Source organism: Oryctolagus cuniculus, unplaced genomic scaffold (assembly GCF_964237555.1).
Source record: "Oryctolagus cuniculus unplaced genomic scaffold, mOryCun1.1 SCAFFOLD_80, whole genome shotgun sequence".
Lineage (NCBI taxonomy): Eukaryota > Metazoa > Chordata > Mammalia > Lagomorpha > Leporidae > Oryctolagus > Oryctolagus cuniculus.
Genome location: NW_027208284.1, coordinates 423,988 through 448,066, shown reverse-complemented (window position 1 = coordinate 448,066; position 24,079 = coordinate 423,988). Strand labels below are relative to the sequence as shown.

The 24,079-nt window shown below is 42.6% G+C and overlaps 1 protein-coding gene across 1 annotated transcript in view; it reads left to right on the top strand.

Annotated features, from left to right (window-relative positions):
• The first annotated feature begins 1,174 nt into the window (after nt 1–1,174).
• LOC100352643 (zinc finger protein 585A-like) overlaps nt 1,175–24,079 on the top strand; it is a 37,000-nt gene continuing 14,095 nt past the window's right edge. The window contains exon 1 of the mRNA XM_070067735.1: nt 1,175–1,504. Coding sequence (XP_069923836.1) covers nt 1,478–1,504 — 27 coding nt within the window. The 5' untranslated portion in view covers nt 1,175–1,477. The remainder of the gene's footprint in view (nt 1,505–24,079) is intronic.

Below are 24,079 nucleotides of genomic sequence, written 5' to 3'. Positions count from 1 at the left end.
TTCCTCTCCCTCACTTTTTATTTTAGAGATGAGAAATCTGGGGTTTTAGAAACTGAGCCTGCAGATAAAAGAAATATTTCTTTTTTTAAAGAAGATTGTTTTATTTGAAAGGCAGAGTTACAGAAAGGCAGAGGCAGAGAAAGAGAGAGAAAGAGAGAGAAAGAGATAGAAGTCTTCCATCCACTTGTTCACTCCCCAAATGGCTGCAATACCCATAGTTAAGCTAATCCAAAGCCAGGAGCCAGGAAATTCTGGGTCTCTGATGTGGATGCAGGGTCCCAGGCATTTGGGCCATCTTCTACTGCTTTCCCAGGCTAGAGTAGAAAGCTGTATTGGAAGTGGAGCAGCAGGGACTTGAACTAGCCCCCGTATAGAATGTCGGTGCTGAAGGCGGAGGCTTAGCCCACTATGCCACAGTGTTGGTCCCGAAAGACTTCTTAAACCAATATTTCATGTTGGTTGGCCTTTAACCTAGACTTTTTTTTTTTTACCATACTTCCATGGGCAAATTCAATTCTAATCTCTTTCCACCTCAGCTTTCTCTTTGTAAATTGAGAATATGGTCTCCAGAATTAACCCAAGGTATAATTGATACAAAGTAAGGCATTTACTCTGTTAATCTGGCCCCTAGAAGATACTTGGCAATGTTAGTCCTGTATCCAGTTCTCTCTTTTTTTTTTTTTTTTTGTACTTGGTGAATTAGAGGGTGGTGTAAAATGCTTTGAAAAGAACCACAAATAAAAGACACAAGTAAAAATCGTATTCTCAAATCTAGATGTTAAACTGTGCCGTGTAGACCTGTGCTGAGAGTTACATTGAAATCCTTGTCATGGGTTACTTGAGAGAAGCTGTCCAGGAATAAAGCAGCAGGGGATTTTCCTGAGGGAAACAGCGTGTGTGAGGGAACCGGGATTTGGGACTCAGCAGCAGTGGCTGTCACTTCTTAAGATTTTGTTCAAGAAAGGAAGAACAGCAGCTGACCCTTGAGATCTGGGGTGGGAAGGAAGGGAAGGAGGGATGGAAACAAAAGCAAACGCTCTCTGGTTCCCAGCCTGTCTCCACCCACCCCGCACTGAAGCCCTAGGAGAGGGCCAGTAAGTCTATCTAGGAATGCCCTGGCCTGGACTCCATTTCCCAGAGTCACCTGGTGCTCCAACGTTTTCCGTGCTCTGAACGCCTGTGCGTGTGCATGTGGGAGAACGTGCGCATGCGTGCCTTTCCCTGTGGCTCGGGGCTGGGAACAGAAGTTCATTTACTGATCAGAGAGGTCCCTGAGAGGCCGCGCTGCTCCTTCTCCCACATTCACTGGGGAGACTTGCTGCGCAAGTGCAATTGCAGGCGGTTCGGGAGCACACACCCCGGACCTGCCGCCCACTGCTTCTGTGCCTCTGCATCTGCCACCGTGGGCCCCAAGTTCCAGCGACTTCTCCTGTCCCACACTCTCCGCTTTGCTCCCCGTGTGTCCTGAAGGAAGGAGATGTGCTCCCGAGATTTTCCACAGCAAGTATGGAGAACAGGAGGGGCACAGATGTGTGTGTGGGAGAGGGGAGGGTGCGATGGCGGGTGGCGGCTCCCAGACCTCGATCACTTGCTTCTCAGTGATGCTGGGAGCTTCTCCAGCAGAGTCAAGTCTGGGGCCCAGGTGTTGTGTCTCCCACCGCCGCTTCCCAGTCTCCCGATGCTCGGCCAGTCCCACGGGCTGCCTCGCTCAAATTCTCCTTAAAGTACACTGGACGAGGAACGGCACCAGCAGGGCAGTTGAGAGCACACTGAAGGAAGGAGTCCCATTCCCTAGATTTAAATAAGCCCAGTTCTCACTTTGGGTGGGTCAGAGAATGCCTTGTGGCTGGCCTCCGGCTATATCCCCTGGTAGTTCCCGCTGGGCGGGGCTCGGTGGCCCTGAGCCAGAGCCTGAGGCAGTGGAGAGGTGGAGATGGAAGATCAGAGTAGGCTCTGGCTCCTGGCCCCCATGCTGGACCCCGCGGACACATTTTCAGCTGGGGCGCTGTGTGTTTGGCTGACTTTCCCAGCAGCACGTGAAGCTTGTGCAGTAGCTTTGTGGATTGATCGCTCCTCCGTGTTTAATTAACAGACTCTTTTTCAATCTGGAGCTTGAGGCCATGGAAATGTAACTGATTTATTTTCCTGCGTTTCGATTTCTGTCTTCAACCCTTCTTTCTTCTCATGTTATTAGGGATGTCAACTTTTATTACCTGCTACTAATCCCTTTGCAAAGTGAGAAGTGAGCTGAAATTAATGCAAGTCTACCGTGTGAGTTAATAATGAGCTACTTCAATCTGCATTTTCATAGTGGAGAGCTACGAAAACATAAATACAGAAAAGTATCAATTTTTCTTGTCTAGTTCTTTACAGTCACTCAATGCTCCACCAAGCTGATTATCTTACAGTCCATACGGTTTTAATTAAGGGGGCAGTTACTTTTTTTTTTTTAATTTGACAGGAAGAGTTAGAGAGGAAGGTCTTCCTTCCGATAGTCACCCCCCAAATGGCCACTATGCCTGGTGCGCTGTGCTGATCTGAAGCCAGGAGCCAGGTGCTTCCTCCTGGTCTCCCACATAGGTGCAGGGGCCCAAGCACTTGGGCCACAGTAGAGAACTGGACTGGAAGAGGAGCAAATGGGACAGAATCCGGTGTGCATATGGGATGCCGGCGCTTCAGGCAGAGGATTAACCAAGTGAGCCATGGCGCCGGCCAGTTACTTTAAAAAAAAATTATTTATTTATTTTAAAGGCAGAGTTACAGAGAGGCAAAGACACACAGAGAGAGAGCGAGAGAGTGAGCTCCCATCTGCTGGTTTACTCCCCAGATGGTCACAATGGCCAGAACTGCATGGATCTGAAGCCAGAAGCCACGAACTTCTTCCAGGTCTCTCACACAGGTATAGGGGACCTAGCACTTGGGCCATCTTCCACTGCTTTCCCAGGCCATAGCAGAGAGCTGGATCAGAAGTGGAGCAGCCAGGTCTTGAACCAGCACCCATATGGTTTTACCCACTCAGCCACAACACCAGCTTCAAGTTACTTTTCTTATTCTGGGTTCTGTGTTTAACCCCATGACATTTTCAACACGGGAGGATATTAGTGATAGATTTTCAAAATGATTGGTCTGTGGACGCCTTTGTACAAGGTGTTAATGTGAAGATGGGTAAGGAAGAAAAGAGAAAATGTGCCCCTCTCCCCCACAGAGATGCCCACACAGTACGGTAAAAGATGTGGCTTTGGGCTGGCACTGTGGCTCAGTAGGTTAATCCTCTGCCTGTGGTGCCAGCATCCCATATGGGAACCAGTTTGAGTCCCAGCTGCTCCTCTGATCCAGCTCTCTGCTATGGCCTGGGAAGGCAGTAGAAGATGGCCCAAGTGCTTGGGCCTCTGCACCCATGTGGGAGACCCAGAAGAAGCTCCTGGCTCCTGGCTTTAGAACAGTGCAGCTCTTCTGGCCATTTTGACCAACTGGGGAGTGAACCAGCAGAAGGAAGACCTTTCTGTCTGTCTATCCATCTCACTATCTGTAATTCTACCTCTCAAATAAATAAATAAAACATCTTTTAAAAAAAGAGAGATGTGGCCCTGAAAACTATTGCTATAGACTAACTTTCAGTGTAATGAAGTTTTCACTTGATTAACTGAGTGATTCATAGATTCTGTTAGAGTCCTGTTGTCACCAGATTACTAATCTGTGAAACTCATTTAGCATAGTAAGGTTACCTAGGAAGTAAGAATAGAAAGGGAATCCTGGATAGAGGTTGCTAGGGTGACAGCATTCTTCCTCTCAAACCCAGTGTGTTTTGATCTTTTCTCGCATGTACTCCCTATCACAGTGCTTGCGAGTGGACAAGCAGTGATGTGTTTCTGCTGAAAAGAGCTGCTTCACACCCAGGAAACAACTGTAAGACACTTTCTCAGCAACTATGTTGTGTGTACATTAATACGAACTTGAAAACAGCCAAGAACAGGATTCCTGGACTACTCAGGCTAACTCACTGTCCTTGGCACATCATTCCCTGCTCTGCAATAAGTTTCTGGCAAGTTCTTTAAAATTTTTAGGAGAGACATATTTCACATGAGAGACATAATCTGGTAATGCAGCAGTGATGTCTTTAAGAAAAGGTGCCATGTGAGGAAGCAGTCTGATGTGTCCATTCATCTTCCCATTAATAACTCTCATTGATGTCTACCACAGGGTGACAGAAGCAATCCTCCTTCTGAATTGCATCAAGCCAGGAGGATTCCTCTACAGTTTATCTGAGCTTTCCTTGTATGAGGGAATCACCAAATACTACATTGTATAGGGTTTTTTTAATGCATTTTATTTACTTGAAAGGCAGATTTACAAAGAGACACAGAGAGGTCTTCCATCCATTGGTTCGCTCCTCAAATGGCTACAATGACTTGGGCTGGGCCAGGCTAAAACCAGAAGCTAGGAGCTTCTTCTGGTTCTCACACTTGATTTCAGGGGCCCAAACACTTGGGCCATTATCCTCTGCTTTCCCAGGTGAATTAGTAGGGAGCTATATTGGAAATGAAGCAGCCAGGTTTTGAACCAGTGCCCATGTGGGGTGCTGGCACTGCCAGGGTCTGCTTAACCTACTACACCAGTCCCATGTGCATTTTTCAAAGAGGGGGAGGGGTTAAATTTTTTCTAATATGACTCTCAAAATAAAGATTATAATGTGTAGTAGATGATGATTTTGGTTATATTTTGAATTTCATTAAATTTCAATATTTTTTAAGTTAATGAGTACTAGTAGTTATCTTATTTTTTTTAAAGATTTATTTATTTTACTTGAAAGTCAGAGTTACAGAGAGGAGAGGCAGAGAGAGAGAAGTCTTCATATGCTGGTTCACTCCCCAGTTGGCTACAGTGGTCGGAGCTGTGCCGATCCAAAGGCAGGAACCAGGAGCTTCTTCTGTGTAGTAGTTATCTTATGCTATCCTTGCTTTGGATAAACAAACTCTCCCATCCCTCATTTAAAATGCTTTTTAAAATAGGATTATTTGGAGGACTGGCACTGTGGCATGGCAGGTGAGGCTGCCACCTACAGTGCTGGCATCCCGTATGGGTGCTTGTTTGAGATGCAGCTTCCTGCCGTGGCCTGGGAAAGCAGTGGAAGATGGCCCAAGTTCTTGGGTTCCGCACCGCATGGGAGACCTGACAGAAGCTTCTGGCTCCTGGCTTCAGATAGATTCAGCTCTGGCCATTGCAGCCATTTGGGGAGTGAATCAGTGCATGAAAGACCTCTCTCTGTGCCTCTGCCTCTCTGTAACTCTGCCTTTTAAATAAATAAATAAATATTTACATGCTACACCACTGTGCTGGCCCCAAGACCTAACAGGTTTTCTGGGTGCTTATCTTGGGGTTCACTTTGAGCACTAAGCACAGTTATTCTGTGTGACTGAATATTTCATGTTCCTTCTTATGGAAAAGTTTTTCTCATGATCTGAGTGATTGGCTACATCTGCCCGTAGTGGAAACTAAAACTTAATTTGGCATTTGAACACCCAGAGTGCTGATTCCTGTAATCTTTTGAATTTAATCAAAAAATGTGTTTTGAAACATTTGGTCTGTGGGTAGGCAGGGCAGTTTTCCTGGATCCCTTGAGAATTGATGAGCTGATGGTGTGTTTCTACCCCACATTATATTCTGAAATTTACTTCCTTTTATTTTCCTAAAATTACTATATTTGTAATTTGCTCCCCCTTTCTGAAATGTTTGTGCTTCTGTCCTCCTTATAACCATGGACATAAGTAGCCCTTTTCCTTCTCTTCTCTCTCTCTCTTTTTTTTTTTTTTTTAAACAGGCAGAGTGGACAGTGAGAAAGAGACAGAGAGAAAGGTCTTCCTTTGCCATTGCTTCACCCTCCAGTGGCCACCGTGGCTGGCACACCATGCTGATCCAAATGCAGGAGGCAGGTGCTTCTCCTGGTCTCCCATGGGGTGCAGGGCCCAAGCACCTGGGCCATCCTCCACTGCACTCCCGGGCCATAGCAGAGGGCTGGCCTGGAAGAGGGGCAACTGGGACAGAATCCGGCACCCCAACCAGGACTAGAACCCAGTGTGCCGGTGCCGCAAGGAGGAGGATTAGCCTAGTGAGCCGTGGCACCATTTCTTTTCCTTCTCTTTATGATGTTACAAGAGCAGTGGGATATTGCAGCTCTCTCCCCTGGCAGCACATCTTCCTCATTACGTCTCTTTGAATTAGACCCTGGGTTAACTTGGCTGCACAAAAGGCATATATCTAAACCCAGTGTACCTAATGAATGAAAGTCATCATAAAGTCAATATGCCTTGTAAACCTCTCATCTCTTGTTTTGGAATGTGTTGTGAATGTGTCTTTTATGTCAGTGTCTGTAAGCTGGAGACTTCCCACTTAAGGCAGAAGGCTGCTGAGGGACAGCACAACTGTAGCTTTGCTCTGTTACTTTACTGTGGCTACTCTCTCACCCTCTCTCTTTATTTTATTATGATTTAAAATTTTTATTTTAAAGGCAGAGTTACAGAGAAAGAGGCAGAGACAGAAGGATGGGGATCTTGCATCAGCTGGTTCACTCAAGAGACTGCAATGAATAATGCTGGCCCAGCCTGGAAGTCCAACCCAGTGTCCCACATTGGTGCAAGGACCCAAGTACTTGTGCCATCTGTTTCTGCTTCCCTAGTTGCATTACAGGGAGCTGGATCAGAAGTGGAACAGCTGTGACTCGGGCTGGCATTGTGGCACAATGGGGAAAGCCACGATCTGCAATGCCAGCTTCCCAGATGAACAGCTGTTCATGTCCCAGTTGCTCCACTTCTAACCTAGCTCCCTGCTGATGGTCTGAGAAAAGCAGCAGCAGATGACTCAAGTGTTGGGGCCATTGTAACCCATGTGGGAGACCCAGATGAAGTGCCTGGCTCCTGGTTTCTGTGTGCTTCAGCCCTGGCCATGGCAGCCATCTCAGATGGAAGATCTCTCTCTTTTTTAGCATTTATTTATTTATTTACAAGGCAGAGATAGAGAAAGGGAGAGAATGAGAAAGAGATTTTCATCTGCTGGTCTACTTCCTAGATGGCTGCAATGGCCAAGACTGGGCCAGGCCCAAGCCAGGCACCAAGAGCTTCATCCAGGTCTCCCACTTGGGTGTCAAGGACCCAGGTATTGGACCATCTTCTACTTTTCCAGGGCCATTAGAAGAGAGCTGGATCAGAAGTGGAGCAGCCAGGACATGAACTGGTGCCAATACCAGATGCCAGCACTGCAGGCAGCAGCTTTACCTGCTAGTCCACAACGGCATCCCATCTGACTCTCCCTCCTCTCCATAACTCTGCCATTTTTTTAAGATGCATTTTATTTATTTGACAGAGTTACTGATAGAGATAGAGACAGATAGAGAGGTCTTCAGTCTTCTGGTTCACTCCCCAAATGGCCACAGTGGCCACATCTGAGCTGATCTGAAACCAGGAGCCAGTAGCTTCTTCGGATTTCCCACGTGGATATAGGGGACCAAGGACTTGGGTCATACTGTGCCACTTTCCCAAGCACATTAGCAGGCAGCTGGATTGGAAGTGGAGCAGCCAAGACCTGAACCAGGGACCATATGGGATGCAGGCCAGTGTCTCAACCAGCTGTGCCACAGCACTGGCCCCCAAAACTCTGACTTTCAAATAAATAAATCTTTTTTAAAGGATGGACACACATATTGGATCCCAGCATTTTATTTGGTGGTGGTTTAATCCACTGTGCCACAAAGCCAGCCCTACCCTTTATCCTGGTGACTTGTGTGTCAAGATCTGGGTAATATCTGCTGAACAACTGTTGGTATTATGGTAGACTCTTCTGTTTTATTTTGGTTCTCATTTGTTGAGTTTATTTTGGCTGCCACTTTTGGGTAGCAAGCTGTGATGTCATCAGTGGCTAAAGCTGCTGTGTGTTAGGCTGGCACTGATTCTACCTTTCCATTTCTTCAAGTAGAAGTGGAAAATGAAATCCTCTCAAAAGTAACAAGCTACAAAGTAACAACTGGAAATCAAGCTTCCTTTCTTCTCACCTAACAGACCCAGCTGGTCTCTGTGTTTCTCATTTTAGCCCAAACCTACATCAGATTCCTAGAGCAGAAGGAAGCTTATTTTTTAATGCAGAATTCATAGATGTGGTTGTCCATTCACCTCTTAGAATTAAAGCCATCACTCTGCTTTTTGACTGGTTTTCAATTTGTGGTGGTGCCCTCTCTCACAGGAGGACAGATTCCTCACAGAAGAATACACCTAGGAGGAGAAAACTTCAAGGAGTGGGCTTTCCAAAGTGAAATGGAATTCTGGCCTGGACATCCTTGAGATCATGATCAGCAGAGTGGGGAAATTCTTGGCTATGTCCATTCACATCCTTTCCTTTTTGTTCATTGTATTCCTCCCTTACATAGTGCTCTGTGCTCTCCTTCTGTTGCACACACACAAGGCATGTCTGTGATTGAGGCTGTTTGTGGACCACTGCAGCATCTGGAGTTGCCTTTGTCTCCATCTCTAACCAGAAACTCAGATGCAGAGTGAGGAGGGGACTGCCAGCCTGCCACACAGGGTTTGGACCCCTTGCTCCTTTACTTTTCTTCAGTGCAAGAGCAGCCTTAAAGAGAGCCGCACTGGGTAGTATTATTTCTTTTGGATTTGAGTGCTTGGAGAGCAAAAGAAATACATATTTTTTTCCTTATAGAATGGATTGAGGAGGCACTACATAAAGTCAGCAGCAACTTTTTTGGCTCTTGTTACATGTCAAGATGAGTCAGAATATTTAGGGCCATTTGTTAAATTTTTTAAAAAATTAAAAATATTCATTTATTTGAAAGGCAGAGTCACAAAGAGAGAAAGAGAGATGTAAATCATTTATCCACTGTTTCACACCCCTAATGGCCACAGCACCTGGGGTTGAAACTGGTTTAAAGTCAGGAGCCAGTATCTTCTTCCACATTTCCCATGTGGGAGTAGGAGCATAGGCACCAAACTTTGTAGCTTTCCTAGGCACATGAAAGAACTGGATCAGGAGTAGAGCAGCTGGGACATGAACTCGTGCACAACATGGAATACCAGCATCACAGGCAACAGCTTTCCCACTATGCTCTACTGTCTGTTTTTATTATTATTATTATTATTATTATTTTTATTTGAAAGAGAGTTAGAGAGAAGCAGAGGCAGAGAGAGAGAGAGAGAGAGAGGGAGAAAGGCCTTCCATCTTCTTGTTTACTCCCAGATGGCTGCAATGGCTGGAGCTACCCTGAACTGAAGCCAAGAGCCGGGAGCCTCTTCCAGTTATCCCACATGGGTGCAGGGGCCCAAGGTCTTAGGTCATCTTCTACTGCTTCCCCAGACCTTAGAAGAGAGCTGGATCAGAAATGGAGCAGCCGAGACTCAAAGCAGCACCCACATGGGATGCCAGCAGTGCAGGCAGCAGCTTTCCCTGCTGGGACACAGTAGCAGCCCCTCTATCATCTGTTTTATGGAAATATTTAAGGGACGTTAGAAGGCCATTCAGGCCCTTCCTACAATACATTTTGAAATAATGATTGACAGTCCACAAGACTGCTTCCAAAGGGAGAGAGCAGCAGGGACAGAGAGGTAGTGATGTTGAAAGGGTATGAGGAACAAGGGAAGATGGGAAGGCCAGAAGAAATCTTGAAAAGTATTCCAAAGGATAAAGTAATAGGACACAGGTCATTTGTGCAGATTTCTATTATAGGGTTTTCCTTTTTTTTTTTTTTTTAAATTAGAGATAATTTCTAACATAATTTGTGATATACTGGACTCACTTTTCAGTTTTCTTCTTACAGATAAGATGTCCTTATAAGATATAGAGGGGCTGGTACTGTGGCTTTGTAGTTTAATCCTCTGCCTGTGGCACTGGCATCCTATATGGGCACCATTCTAGTCCCAGATTCTCCTCTTCAGATCCAGCTCTCTGCTATGACATGGGAAAGTAGTAGAAGATGGCTGAAGTGCTTAGGCCCCTGTACCCAAGGAGGAACAGAGAAGAAGCTCCTGGCTCCTGGTTTTAGATCAGTGCAGCTCCATCAGTTATAGTCATTTGGGGAATGAACCAGCAGATGGAAGACTTTTATCTCTGTCTCTTCCTCTCACTGTCTATAATTCAACCTCTCAAATAAATAAAATCTTAAAAAATAAGATGTAGAGAAGTACTGGAATTAAATGCAATAGTACACTCCTAAATATGCAGTTAGCATTAAATTTTTGTTGAGAAAGGGATGAGCTTGGCTTTATGTGTGTCTTGCTTAGAGCAGAATTTTTATGACTGAATTTGAGATAATGAAAAATCAGTTTCATAATTGAAACATTGACCATTTTTTCTGCTGCAGCCTCCCCCTCACTCTGTATCCCTATGCAGATAGTCCACATGAAGGTACAGCAGAAAGAGAGGCCTGCATATCTGGAGTAATGCAAATATGCCCTTTGCTTAAACCAGGGGATTGATCGACTGGAGTTCTTTGAGATTCAGTTTGCATTTTTCTGTAGAGTAAAATATAGTGATTTGGGTAAAGTATCTTGTCTTCTAGTAGATGATTCCAATTGGCTTTCTTATCCATCTACCTGGCATCACAGGTGATTCCCAAGACAGGTGTTGGGCTCTATGGAAAAAAAGAAGTAGCCTTTTCAGAGTTGATGTATTTCTCCTGGAAAATTGGAGAAATATTTTGTAAGAAGCAGTTCATGGAGGAAGTGTACTTCCCTAGAAACGAGACAGAAGTGATTCCCTTTCCTTGCCCCTCCCTGAGCTAGTTCCTGAGGCTTATTGATCAGGCCAAGAATGCTAATATTTATAGGCCAATTATGAATGATGCATGTTTGTCTTACACATGAGATGTCTACAGATCTGTTTCTCAAGGCCTTTAAGATAAAATAAGAAAACTTTGCAACAAAAGAGAAGGTTGGCATTGCCTGTTGCCTTGGTCTAGGATCTGTGCATTTATTACCCACTTAGTACTCTGACTCCTGTTGTGCGTATCTCCTAATGGTTCTTTTTTGGCCATTCCTGTGTCCAGATTCCTTAATGGGTGACAATCTTTGACCAGACTTCCAGTCTGATAACTCAGCCCAAATTGGAGTTGACTAGTTTGTGTACCCTCTTCCGGATTAAGGTGGTCCAAAACTGCCAGTGCCCAATGACTGGGCTGCCTTTATGCTCACTCAAGAGATAAGACTCTGGGCACAGGTCCCAAGTGGCTTTGCTTAGTCCTCTTCCCTAGATCTCCCTGGTGAGCAGGCTGATTCTCAGGTAGGCAGGGAACTTGTTGGCTCCAGATTTCTGTTTTGCACTCATCTGGAAAATATTTGAGTTTTCTCTTGAATCTCAAGAGTCCTGAGTAGGGAGTTTTATTTTGTATTGAGATGTGTCTTTATAAAGATAGGTGTCACTGAAGACTGTGTGTCCTCAGAATCAACTGAACTCACCCAGGCCTGCATGGAGTTCTGGGATCCTGGCTTCATGCTGAACATTGCCTGCTGTTGTGAGCATTTGGGTGTGTACCAGAAAATGGAAGAAATCTCTCTCCCTCTCCATCTCCCTCTACCTTTCAAATAAAATGAAAAACAGATAAAAATTGGAAAAAGTGTGCTTTGCCTTGTGTCCTAAGGCAAAAGTAATTACTGTTGTTATAGGTAGAACTCATTTGTACACTTCACAAATACAAATCTCAGGTTAAAGGCTTGGTGGTCACTACTGCCTGGGCTGCCTACTCAGCTCCCATTCTGTAATGCACCCCCTTCCATCATCTGCAGTTCACTTTGGATGCTCATAAAACACCAAACTGCCTCCTGACTTTGCATCCCTACGTTCTTTATACATAGCTGGGCCACAATCTCATTTTCTTTAGCAGCATGCTAATTTTTATGAGTGCTTCATAGGCAAAGAATAATGGGGACATTGATTTTTTCTGAGCTTTTGCCCTAAGTGGTTTATTTTATGAAGCTGATTCTGGGTACTGTATAGAACTTTGCTGGATCAGAAGTTGGGGTGCAGAGGTTGACATTAGAGAAATAGAGCTAGCACTGTCACTTCCACCCTGCAACCCATGCCTGCCTTTAGTTTCTGCTTTCATAGAGTGTTGGAATGAGGCAGTAGTGATGCAATAAAGGAATGAACTTTCAGTTGTTAAACATTTTTATTTTTAGTAATACAAAGAGAACAGATTGCATAAGATGGTAATTCAGAAGAACATAACCATACTTCTCTATTGCCCCCTCCTTTCTTCCTTTCTCTTTTTAAGGATTTAATAAGCTGGCTTTTTTTCCCTAACCTAGTCTTACCCTTTCACCTCCAGCCTTCCTGTCCATTTGTTCCTACTTTACAATCTAGTACTTTAAGCTTTTTTCCCCCTTCTTTCATGCATGTTTTTGCCTACTCCTACTCCAATTCCAAAGAAGGAAAAATGAATATCATGAGATATTGATTCAAAGACAGGAATCCTATCCAGAAATACAGAAAAAAAGTTACTTCCTTTTTCTTTTTTTTTTTTTTTTTTGACAGGCAGAGTGGACAGTGAGAGAGAGACAGAGAGAAAGGTCTTCCTTTGCCGTTGGTTCACCCTCCAATGGCCGCCGTGGCTGGTGCGCTGCGGGCGGCGCACCGCGCTGATCTGATGGCAGGAGCCAGGAGCCAGGTGCTTTTCCTGGTCTCCCATGGGGTGCAGGGCCCAAGCACTTGGTCCATCCTCCACTGCACTCCCTGGCCACAGCAGAGAGCTGGCCTGGAAGAGGGGCAACCGGGACAGAATCCGGCGCCCCGACTGGGACTAGAACCCGGTGTGCCGGCGCCACTAGGCGGAGGATTAGCCTAGTGAGCCGTGGCGCCGGCCCTCTTTTTTCTTTTTATTAACAATTTATTTATTGATTTACCTCTCTGGAAGAGGCAGCTGGAAGTTCTCCGAGGTCTGTCCTTAGAATGTGAGGAGAGCCAGAGATATTGGATAGACTCTTTACAGTCTGTTTTACTGTGAGAGATGTGGTTCCACTTGCCTGTGGCAGAAAAAAATGAGATTTCAATGATTTTTTTTATGTATTACTAATTTTTATGAGTCTCTTCTTTATCAATGGATAGAGACCTATCAAATTTACTATGAGCAAAAAATTTCACAGACACAACTGCTTCCAGAGGAGATGAATGACTCTCCATTCCCACGTGACCTTCCCCTGAGATCTCCAGGTGGCTTCTCTTGGTCTCCTGGAAGCAAAGAGAAGATTCCAACCATAGAAAAAGTTCACTATGACTGTGGTGTTGTTCCTTGGAAGTTCCTGCCAGAAAGTAATCATTTAAGAACACCAGGGGCATTTCATTAGTTTCACAGGACTCTCTTCTTCCTGGCTTCAGTGGAGGGGAAAAATAACCACAGTTGAAGCATGATTCTAGGCAAAGCACAATTATTTATCTGCATAACAAAAATCCTCATGTTTTTCTGCACATTGTTAGTCTTACATGGGTTAGAAAAAAATGCCATTTAATGTCTTAGAACTCTCTAATGTTAAAAAGTGCAAGAATTAAAAATTGCTATTATTTTATGCTCTTATAACGCTGCAGAAGCATTAACATTGTGCATTTCAGGGTGATTTGGAAACTCTAAATTCGAAATCAATTACGTTGACTGGCTTTGCAGAGTAGGAAGAAAATAATTGGTTTATTAATTATTTATAAAGAGAGACTATGAAAGAAGCTATGCATTGGTACCAATTGTCTAAGCTTTAGTGTTTATGAAACTATGATTTATTTATTTATTTGTTTATTTGTTTATTTATTTATATTTGGCAGAGTTATAGACAGTGAGATAGAGACAGAGAGAAAGGTCTTCCTTCCGTTGGTTCACTCCCCTAATGGCCACTATGGCTAGTGCTCTGCCGATCCAAAGCCCGGAGTCAAGTACTTCCTCCAGTTATCCTGTGCGGGTGCAGAGAACCAAGCACTTGGGCCACCCTCCACTGCCCTCCTGGGCCCAGGAAGAGGAGCAAATGGGACTAGTACCCAGCACCCCAACTGGGACTAGAACCTGGGTGCTGATGCCACAAGTGAAGGATTAGCCAAGTGAGCCATGGCCTCAGCCTATGATTTATTTTATTTTATGAGCTATGTCCACTTGAAGTTGTGAAAGTAAACATACAATGGTGGTTGTAATTCACTTTAACAGACTTTTTGAAGGATTTTATTTCTTTCTTTGAGAGGCAGAGTTACAGACAGTGAGAGGTAGAGACAGAGAGAAAGGTCTTCCATCCACTGGTTCACTCCCCAAATGGCCACAACAGCCAGAGCTGCTTGATCCAATGCCAGGAGCCAGGTGCTTCTTCCTAGTTGCCCATGGGTGCAGGGGCCCAAGCACTTGAGCCACATTTTACTGCTTTCCCAGGCCATAGCAGAGAGCTGTAGTGAAAGAGGAGTAGCTGGGACTAGAACCAGTGGCTATATGGGATGCCAGTGCCACAGGTGGAAGATTAACCTACTGTGCCATGGCACCGGCCCCACAATTCTCTTGAAAACAGAAACATTTATTCCTGAGTCTTTTGATGAGCTAGGCCAATGAAGTCCTGACAGGGCACATATGTCTCTAGAATTAGAGGAGTGCTCATCATTCTCATACTGTGTTCTGTTGCTGTTCAGCCTGTGACAGTGACATGTAAATAAAAAACCAGATATTCAGCATGTGGTTACCCCACAAGGAGTCTTATCTTGTCTGCATCTGAATAATTTTGATAGCCAGGTGTGTTTTGTTGTTGTTGTTTTTTTTTTTTTTTTTTTTGGACAGGCAGAGTGGGCAGTGAGTGAGAGACAGAGACAGAGAGAAAGGTCTTCCTTTTGCCATTGGTTCACCATCCAATGGCCGCTGCAGCTGGCATGCACTGGCTAGCGCACCGTGGTGATCCGATGGCAGGAGCCAGGTGCTTCTCCTGGTCTCCCATGGGGTGCAGGGCCCAAGCACTTGGGCCATCCTCCAGTGCACTCCCAAGCCACAGCAGAGAGCTGGCCTGGAAGAGGGGCAACTGGGGCAGAATCCGATGCCCCAACCGGGACTAGAACCCAGTGTGCCAGCGCCGCAAGGTGGAGGATTATCCTAGTGAGCCATGGTGCCAGCCACCAGGTGTTTTTAAGTTGCTAAATATTCTCCTAATTTGTATTTATTTAAAGACTGTTAACTCAGTGTGACAATTTTTGTTATAATGATTTGATTGCCAATAAGGAATTTACAAATTCATACCTTGACTAGAAGTTTTACTTTGTAACAATCACAGACTAGCAGAAGTCATAAACCATTAACCCTCATTGTTCTAAAATAAGAGGTTGTAATTAATATGAATATTTAAAGAATATATTTTTTTAAGATTTTATTTATTTATTTGAGAGGTAGAATTACAGACAGAGGGAGAGTGAGAGACAGAGAGAAAAGTCTTCCTTCCATTGGTTCACTCCCCAGATGGCTGCAATGGCCAGAGATACATGGATCTAAAGCCAGGAGCCAGCTGCTTCTTCCTGGTCTCCCATGCAGGGGCCCAAGCACTTGGGCCATCTTCCACTGCTTTCCCAGGCCATAGCAGAGAACTGACTGGAAGAGGGGCAGCCAGGACTAGAACCGGTACTCATACTGGATGCTGGCACCACAGGCAGAGGATTAACCTCTGCACCACATCACCAGCCCCAAGTACATGAAGAATTTAGAACAGAAAATCTACCAACCTCATGGAGTTTATCTCCCTTTCAAAACTTTTATTAGCCTTTGGGATGGAGAATGCTAATTTAAGGTACTGTAATTAAGTTCACACAAACAAAAGATGTTTTAGGATGTTTTCCTTCATTATTTAAGTTAGATACTGTTAGGAAATTCTAGATTATTTTGGGGATAAATTGTAATTTCTTTTCACAAGTGTATTTGAGTAGAAACACAAGCTTTTATAATCAATTATTTATGTTTAAAACATATGCTTATGTATGTTTTATATTAAAATAACAGCATTTTATGAAGTTTAGATACATCTTGTTCAATACAAGCCTATACTTTTTTTAAGTTTTATTTAAAAAGAATCTTTGTATTCATTTTTTTAACACAGCAAACTCAGGTGACACAGTAAGTCCATAATTTCCCACAAAATTCATAAACTTAACAACTGAGTATCTTAAGTCTTATAAATCTTCTGAATCATTCATAGTTATGCACTCGATGGAACGTACTCCTCAGCAGCTGAGAAGAATATTAACAAAAGTACCAACTCTTCAGGCATCTCTACAGACCTCTACTTTTCATTCCCTAAGACATGCAGTCAGACTGCTGATGCACAAATACCAATTCACCTTAAGCTGAATGGATAAGAAAAAGCATTTGGGAAACCAACATTCTTAATATTAAGTCTGAAAGCATTTCTACCTCTTTACTGAATGACTTTCCCTTCTGTCAATGTTAAACTCAGGTTAATCTAGCACTTTAGGACATTTGTATTTGTTTTATAAGCCTTAAGGAAAGCAAAAAGATAATCTCTAATCTAGACAATCCTGGACTCTTTCATTAGATTTAGAATTTTACAGCAAAGTAATATGATCTGTCCAAATAGTATGCCTTTTAAAAACTTCTCTTCATGTTTGTAAATTAATAAAGCTTATTTCCAATATATATCTTCTGTGTTTTCATTTGCTGAAGCAGGGTTCAAAGGGTGTTTTTAGGATCTTGCCAACATCAGCCCTATGTACCCATAAATTATTGGAGCCATTAAATGGACAATAAAAACTGGTTGAGGCTACTGATGAATGCTTCAAAAGGAATCTGAATCTTTTCCAGGTGTCCTTTTAGGCCATTAAGGTGATTGATAACATCCCAAATCCCTGTAGTTTGGAACATACACCCTAGCAGTTTGGACCCTACACTTTAGCCAATCATTTTAAAAAGCATCAACCCCAAAGCCATCTAACCACCTTTACTAGGTCTATTCCACCACTGGATTTACTAATCAATTTTAAGAGATGTTCTTTAAATTCCCACAGAATGAGATGATTTGCTGAATGGTGCTATAATATGTAGAATGTCTCTGAAAACTCTATATAAACCCCACAAAGTATATGGGATGGGTCCTCATCAGATGACCACTGTGATGATTGGAGTGGACCCTAGATCAAGCTAGAACAATAAACCTCTTTGCTTTTGCATCATTGAAGTCTCTCATTGGGATAATTGAGTCCCATCCAAGTTCGGTCTAACAGAAAGAGAGTTGGCCTTTGCCATGGGCTAGTTCACTCCCCAAATGGCCACAATGGCCAGAGCTGTGCTGATCTGAAGCCAGGAGCCAGGAAATTCTTCCAGGTCTCCCACATGTGTGCAGGGGCCTAAGGACTTGGGCCATCTTTCTACTTCTTTCCCAGGCCAGAGCAGAGAGCTGAGTCAGAAGTGAGCAGCTGGGACTTGAACTGGAGCACATATGGTGTGTCAGCACTGTAGGCCAGGGCTTTAACCTGCTGCACCACAGTGCCAGCCCCCCAACTATTTATTAAGAGCTCCTAACTGACCTGTTAATTTTGATAAAAATTTATGACACTCAGGAGTTTTATTATGAATCTTCATTCTAGTTTGCATGGCATATAAATGACCCCCTTGGTGAAATACATAATGATCAAACAATGGCTGACAACAAACACCCTTAGATCAATTCTTGAGCAACTATTCAGTAATAAGCCACCACAAGGCCCTACTTGTCATGCTCCTGAACCATCAGGTGATGCTGTATGTTCTTTTATTTTTTAAATTTTTTTATTTTATTTTTTTATTTTGACAGGTAGAGTTATAGACAGAGAGAGAGAGAGAGAAAGGTCTTCCTTCTGAATGTTGTTGGTATTTTGATTGAGATCATGTTGAATCTGTAAATTGGTTTTGAGGGGCTGGCACTGTGGAATAGTAGTTTGAGCCTCTGTCTGTGGCATTGGCATCTCATATGGATGCCAGTTTGGGTCCCAGCTGGTCCTCTGATCCAGCTCTCTGCTCATGGCCTAGGAAGGCAGTGGAAGATGGCCCAAGTGCTTGGGCTCCTGTATCCATATAGGAGATGAGGAGGAAGCTCCTAGCTCCTGGGTTCAGATCAGCCCAGCACCAGCCATTACAGCTATTTGGAGAATTAACCAACAGTTAGAAGGCATCGCTTTTTGTCTCTCCGTCTCTCTGTCTATAACTTCTTCTCAAATAAATAAATGATTGTAAAAGTAAAATTAAAACTAATTTCTATTGGTAGAATGGGAATTTTGGTGATATTTGTTCTTCCAATTTATGAACATCAAAGATTTTTCCTTTTTTTGTGTTTTCTTTTTTTTCTTTAATGTTTTGTAATTTTTCTTATAGAGATCTTTCACACCCTTGACTAAATTTATTCCAAGGTAATAAAAAATTTTATGGTTATTGAGAATGGCACTGTTCTGATAAGTTATTTTTCAGCCATGGCATTTTTGTGTATATAATGGTTATTGATTTTTGTGTGTTGATTTCATATTTTACAACTTTGCCAAACTTTCTTGTGAGTTTCAATAATCTCTTGGTGGAGTCTTTTGGTTTCCCAATATTTAGGATCATGTCATCTGCAAACAAATTATTGGACTTTCTCCTTTCTAATTTGTTTTCCTTTGATTTCTTTTTCTTGCATTAATGCCATGGCTAAAACTGTCAGTAGTATATTGAACAGCAGTAATGAGGGAGAGCAACTTTGGTTTCAGATCTTAGTGGAAATGCTTCCATGATTTCCATTCAATATGATGTTGGTTGAAGATTTGTCATATATTGCCTTGATTGTGATAAGGAATGTTCCTTCTATTCCCAACTTGCTTAAGGTTTTTATAATGAAAGGCTGTTTTTGATCAAATACTTTCTCTTCATCTATTGATCATCATGTGGTTTTTATTCTTTAGTTTGCTAGTGTCACATATCACATTTATTGATTTGCATATGTTGAACTATCCCTGCATACCATAGGTACATTCCACTTGGTCCAGGTAAATTATCTTTATGATCTGTTGTTGGATTTTATTAGCTAGTATTTTGTTGAGAATTTTGGGATCTGTGGGTATCAGAGATATTGTTCTTTAATTCTCTTTCTCTATTGTATCATTTTTTGGTTTAGAAAATAAGGTGACACTGGCCAAACAGAAGGAGTTTGGGAATACTCTTCTCTTTCAATTGCTTTGAATAGCTTAAGGAGAATTGGAATTAGTTCTTTTTCTTGGACAGGTAGAGTGGACAGTGAGAGAGAGACAGAGAGAAAGGTCTTCCTTTGCCATTGGTTCACCCTCCAATGGCCGCCACGGCTGGCATGCTGAAGCCAGCGCATCGTGCTGATCCAAAGCCAGGAGCCAGTTGCCTCTTCTGGTTTCCCATGGGGTGCAGGGCCCAAGCACATGGGCCATCCTCCACTGCACGCCCGGGCCATAGAAGAGAGCTGGCCTGGAAGAGGGGCAACTGGGACAGAATCCGGCGCCCCAACTGGGACTAGAACCCGGTGTGCTGGTGCCACAAGGCAGAGGATTAGCCTATTGAGCCACGGCGCTGGCCAATTAGTTCTATTTTTAAAAGTCTGGTAGAATTTGGCAGTGAAGCTTTCTGGTCTTGGGCTTTTCTTTGGAGGGTTTTTGTTACTGATTCAATGTCTGTTTTGGTTTTTGGTTTGTTTAGGTTTTCTATATGTCTTCATGGCTCAATTTTTTTTACCTAGCATGTGTCTTGATTTCTTCCAGGTTTTCTAATTTGTTGGTCATTGCATGTGATGCCCACATTCTATATTGCAGTGCTAATCTTAAGTTTTCAGTGTTTCACTTCCAAACTAGTTTCCTGCTTAATATCTCTGAGAAGCATGGGGTAGTGGCTCAAATTCTTCAGTTCCTTTCACCTAAGTGCAAGATCTACTACTTATTAGGGGACCTGAGAGCCTGGTCCAGCCATAGCTGTTGCAGACATTTAGAGAGTGAACCAACATATGCAAGACCTCTCTTCCTCTCTCTCTTCACCCACTTTCTGTGTGTTTCTCTGCCCTTTCTAAAATCATTTTAAAAGTTATTTACTTCTTTATTTGAAAGTCACAGTTACAGAGAGAGAGAGAGAGACATAGAGAGATCTTCTATCATCTGTTTCACACTCCTGATTTCTCCAATGGCAGGTGAAGGGCCAGGTTGAAACCAGGAGCATCTTTTGAGTCACCCATGGGGGTGGCAGGAGCCCAAGTACTTGGGCCATCTTCCACTCTATCAGGCCATTAGCATGAAGCTAAATCAGAAGTGGAACAAGTGTGACTTGAACTGGTACCTATATAGGATGCCAGTATAACAGATGGCAGCTTTGCATACTGCAGCACACCATCCTCCTCTCTGCCTTTCAAATAAACAAATCTTTAAAAAAGAAATGAAAATGTCCTTAAGATAGTAAAAGTCATCATGATTGAGCACTGAGGAATCGATTGAAATGATTACATTTTAAAAGATTTATTTATATATTTGAAAGGCAGTGTTAGAGTGAGAAAGGGAGAGACTGATTTTCCTTCTGGTTTGTTCTCCTCCAAAATGGCTGCAATGACTGGGGCTAGACCAGGCTGATCTCATGAGATAGGAGCTTCTTCCAGATATCACATGGGTTCAGGGGCCCAAGCATCTGGGCAAGCCTTTGCTGCTTTCCCAGACACATTAGCAGGGAGCTGGATAAATTTGGAGCATCAATATCTATGACATCTTCCTTGCAGTACAAGGATATAGAGCCCATCTGGCACAATTAACGTCCTATATATGGGTGGGCCAAGTATAACAGCTTCCAACTCTCAAGGTTTGGACTAGATGGGTTCTGAGGAATTGTGTTATAACAGATATTAATCCATAACTCTTGGTTTAAGCTTTTTTTAGCAGATAATGCTGTGACTACTTTGGGTCTCTGGATTGTCACCAGTGAAGGCATCCAGATTAATAGTAATGAAATCAACAGTCAGTAGAATGGTGTCCAGCTGAACTTAAATGGTTTTTCTTTATTATTGTTAGAATAGTGACCTCCTGCTGTACCCTGGCATCTGGACATAGACAGCAGACATTGGAAGCCATCCCCTTTGCCAAATGGAGTATGCCAAGTTTGGGTCCATCATCTATTAAGGAGGCCTTAGTAGCCATTCTCATGTTTTACTGTTCTATATCCATGGCCAAAGTCCTACTAGATAACAAGGTTTGGAGAATCACAGGCTCAAGCTGTGTAGGTGACTATTTTTCCAGTATAGCACAATTAATAGAAATCTAATTTAATTTTACTGGCACATAGCAAGGTTCCAAGAGAGGTTATTCCTTGCATCACAGCCCTTGAGAAGCAGTGGATATCACAAATGATCCAGAGAATTTAGAAGGCATATGAGCTCCTCGAGTGAAGAAGTCACTGAGAGCACTAAGGATAGTGCCCACAGTATTCAATTTGACTTTTCATTGGAAGGGGGGCCATATAAGCTGGACTGATTTGTAGCATCCATGACAATTAATTTTTTAAATGAGGCATGCATTGCACCAAAACCCAGGAAGGACTAAAAGGTATTAGCATTGTATGTTCTTCACAAGTGTGTCAAATAGTCTCATGAAGGGAGGAAGTCATCAATGTGATATATTCTTGTGCTCCTGATAAAAGCTGGGTACAGTTAAATTCTTTGCAAAAATTATGTTTGATGGCCAAGTCAATGAGATGCTCATGTATACCCTAGAAAAAGTGTCTTTCCAAAGTGAAGGCAAACTAGACTGAGGAGCTGTTGGAAAAACTTTGAGCAAAAACACATTTGCCACTTTTGTAATAGTTAAGACAGGTCATTTATCTACTAAGAAGCATCAGATATGTTAATATTAGATATAAAGTATGGTGGACATAATCGATGGCCTATAGCATTAAGATTTTAGTAATCTACCATGAGATGCCATTTACTTTTTTTCCAGATTCAACAGGTAAAATTGGGCTGCCAAGTGGGAAACAGCTGGAATAATCACCTTTTTGTTTATTAAGTTTAATGTAATACATTTTAATGCATGAAGACATTGAGTTTCCTTTTATTATGTCATCTTAATTATTTTAGTTTGGGACCTGTGGAGTGTTATTTTCCCTAGTTAAGTTGTAGCTTAACATTTATATTTTAATAATTACTTGCTGTGTTAGGCCATCTCTCCCACCTGTGGGATTTTTTGAGTACATCTGACTATTGGAAATTTAGGTAATACTATAGTTAAAATGAGATGTACCAAATAAATAATTTTTTTCTTCTGATACATATTTTGGAACTTTTCTAAAATGGTATTGAGCACCCTGTTTAAATTTAGGGGGATTCCCTGGGTAAGACTGTTATTTGAGCCACATTACTGATTACTTCTATGAAACTCTGTGAATAAGTGCATCTAGAACCTGGAAAAGTTGATGTCTTATGCTGAAGAGACATAAGAATCAATGTCTTTTTATCTTTTTTTAATTATATAATTTACAAATAAGTTTTAGATGACTAAAAGAATGAAATTATGTACTTTTCAGAAATTTATACCTATATACAACTATAGTTGATATATTATACATTTTCTTTCTTTAGGTTTTTAAGACTTCTTAGGGCTGGCACTGTGGTGTGGGCAGAGGCCCACACACTTGGGCCATCTTTTGCTGCTATTTTCCCAGGTTCAATAGCAGGGAGCTGGATCAGGAGTGGAGAGACTGGGACACAAACTGGCACAAATATGGGATACCATTCCCATCTAGTAAAACTTGATCAGATAACACTGGTTGCTTCTATTAGTGATAAGTAGCTCAAGCTTGACCTCAAATTTAGTCCTTGTAGGATCCTGAATTAGTTTCAGTCTGTGATCCTCACTCTCTTTATATCTTAGGGACTATATTTTTCATTATTGATTTAGTAAAATCAAGTGTTAGAGCTCCTATTTCTAAGTGCTTGAAATTAGAAATGCTGGTCAGAAGGTGTATTTAGGGTTTGGTGCCATGGCTCACTTGGTTAATCCTCCACCTGTGGCACTGGTGTCCCATATGGGCACCAGGTTCTAGTCCTGGTTACTCCTCTTCCAGTCCAGCTCTGTGCTGTGGCCAGGGAAGGCAGTGGAGGATGGCCCAAGTGCGTGGGCCCCTGTACCCCCATGAGAGACCAGGAAGATGCACCAGGCTCCTGGCTTTGGATCAATGCAGCGCTGGTGACAGTGGCCATTTGGGGAGTGAACCAGCACAAGGAAGACCTTTCTGTCTCTCTTTTACTGTCTGTAACTCTACCTGTCAAATAAAAACAATGAATTGTAAAAGATCAATCAACAACAATTGAGTGTTGCGTGCTGCCTTCCCACTTTCTTCTCAGGAATCCCCACAGAATTTTCCAGCATAATTCTAAAATCAGCAACTCCTGCTGTCAGAAGTGTGTGGCTACCACTATGGGGAGCAATAATTTTTAGAAAGGACAAGGGAATTCACTATATCATGATACTATTCTTGTTTGATGCCTACAACTTCATTTTCTGTTTACATTGTATGATGCTGGGAACTAAGTAATAATTTTATTCTGGGTCTGAGGTGAAGTTATGTAAGATTGAAGTTCAAGACTGAGGTCCTTCAATTTGCAGAATGAAGTCACTGAAAGGCAATTACCAGATAAGTGCTGATACAGGCATTTGCATGGCACAATTCATACACTATACATAGAAAAAATGACCAGTAGCTGTGGGCCAACAGTCAATGGCCCATGAGACCATCACTCAAAACCTCAAGAGTTTGTCTATAATTTCATGGCAATTCTCATTTAGACTAGAAGAGGAGTAAAAGCAGGAGCTCCATGACACCCTAATATTTGTCTCTTGCCTAATTTGTGTCAGAAACCACTACTTAACTGCAGTTTTTTTTTTTTAAATATAGCTTTGTTAAAAATATACAGATAACTGGATGTGATGGATAGATGAATTCAGGATGTTTTGGGTAAAGAATTTCTAGATAGTGCAGTTTTAAATATTCACAAAGACTTTACAAGGCATTCACCCTGTTTTCCAGCCATATTAATGCACCAAATTATTACTATTTTACTGTAAAATATGATCCATTGATGGT